General features: G+C 36.9%; 1 protein-coding gene across 1 annotated transcript; it reads left to right on the top strand.

Annotated features, from left to right (window-relative positions):
* Window positions 1-1,024: 1,024 nt before the first annotated feature.
* Window positions 1,025-1,966, top strand: LOC101985235 (olfactory receptor 4F21-like). Its single transcript, XM_005372163.2, has one exon. The coding sequence runs from the start codon at window positions 1,025-1,027 to the stop codon at window positions 1,964-1,966; it is 942 nt and encodes a 313-aa protein (XP_005372220.2).
* The last annotated feature ends 62 nt before the right edge of the window (window positions 1,967-2,028 follow it).

The following is a 2,028-nucleotide window of genomic DNA, read 5'->3' as shown; positions in this document are numbered from 1 at the left end:
TAAAATCCTTTGTTAATACCATAAGTCATGAGTGAAACACAAATCAATACTACAATGCAATAACAGTATCATCCACTATCAAATCAAAATTATCCAGTGTTAAACAAGAATAAGGTAAAAGTTCAGTTTTATGCACTTGTGATGAGAATGTTTATGTAGCAGTTGTATTGAATCATAGACATGTCTCAAAAAGATAAAATAGGGCTGCCATATTTATCTACTATTTTACCTTGGGTTGTATCTTAAGCAAACAAATTGAGCATACCGAATAGATACCTGATTTTACATATTTATGACTCTACTATTTACAATACCTTACACACAGAAATAACTATCATACAACTAAGTAAGTAATAGTCATACAGAAAGGAATTGTGTCATTTGCAACATGATGGAAAAAAGTGCAAGGCACTGTTTTAAAGGAATTGTCAGAGAGAGAAAACATGTCCAACTTCTCATCATCGGTGGAAAATGTTAAAGAAAAAGTAAGACTGTAAAATAGTAACTAATAGTGATTTGGGAGTGAGAAAATGGGAGAGTTGAAAGACTGAAATGTACAAATAAAATGTGTATAAAAATAGCTTTGTACCTCAACCTCCATTTCACCAATGAAACAAATTCATGAAAAAATAATTTGCAAAATACTACAAGAACACGTTCTATGGAAATATTTCTGTCATATGAAGTGAAGAGACACCTGAAAACATTTAGAAAAGAGTTCAGAGAACACATTTAGAAAAGCTACAAAGCAAATCTACTATAACAGAATGTCTGGCTGTAGAATAAATAGGAGAAACCCCATTTGCCTTCCTTTATCATATTTATGCTTGTGTTTCCTTAGGGGCACTACCATGAAAGCTTTATTGTTTTTTAGATGTTTATTCTTTTCCTATCCAACTCAGAGTTTTTTCTCCTGATTTTGATATTCAGAGAATCAAGGAGCTTCATAAGTTGGACATATCCTTTAGTAGCTAAGCTACAAATTTTCATCATATGCCTAGCATCAAGTGATTTGAAACTTCCCATGCCAATGGATCAACTAAATGACTCTACGGTTTCTGAGTTTGTGCTTCTAGGACTCTCTGGTTCTTGGAAAACTAGAGTTTTTCTCATGCTGACGTTCTCTACGCTATACTTAGGAATCATTGTGGGAAATCTCTTCATTGTCATTTTGGTCATTGCTGACTCACATTTACATTCACCTATGTACTTCCTGTTGGCCAACCTGTCTTTGAATGATGTGTGGGTTTCCTCTACCACAGTTCCCAAGATGATCTCAGATCTTCTGAAAGAACGTAAAATAATTTCTTTCTACAGTTGCATGACTCAGATCTTTTTTATCCACATTATGGGAGCAGGGGAGATGGTGTTGCTCATAGCCATGGCAATTGACAGGTACACAGCCATCTGTAAGCCTCTGCGCTACCTGAGCATCATGAGCCCTAAAATATGCATTTCATTTGCAATTGCTGCCTGGGTAACTGGTGTGGTCCATGCTCTGGTCCAGTTCTCTTTTGTTATAAACCTGCCTTTTTGTGGTCCTAACAAAGTAGACAGCTTTTACTGTGACTTCCCTCGAATCATACAACTTGCATGTACTGATGGAGACAAGTTTGAGTTTGTTGTTGCTGCCAACAGTGGCTTCATGAGCATGGGGGCCTTCTTCCTGCTTCTCCTCTCCTATATATTCATTTTGATCACCGTCTGGAAAAGGTCCTCAGGGGACTTGTCCAAGGCGTTGGGCACTCTGTCAGCACACATCACCGTGGTTGTTCTTTTTTTCACTCCATGTATGTTTCTCTATGTGTGGCCTTTCCCCACATCAGCCGTTGACAAATACCTGTTTATTGTTGACTTTGCCATCACACCTGCCCTGAATCCTGTCATCTATACACTTAGGAACAAAGATATAAGAGTATCAATCCAAAGATTATACAAAAAGTTTGGTTATTACAGTTTTTGCTGAATAAATCTGGTGTGGGAGCTCTAAAAGCATATGGACAACTGTATAATGTCAGGTTTCACTAA

This window comes from Microtus ochrogaster, unplaced genomic scaffold, assembly GCF_000317375.1.
Source record: "Microtus ochrogaster isolate Prairie Vole_2 unplaced genomic scaffold, MicOch1.0 UNK221, whole genome shotgun sequence".
Classification (NCBI taxonomy): Eukaryota; Metazoa; Chordata; class Mammalia; order Rodentia; family Cricetidae; genus Microtus; species Microtus ochrogaster.
This window is presented reverse-complemented; position numbering and strand designations above follow the sequence as displayed.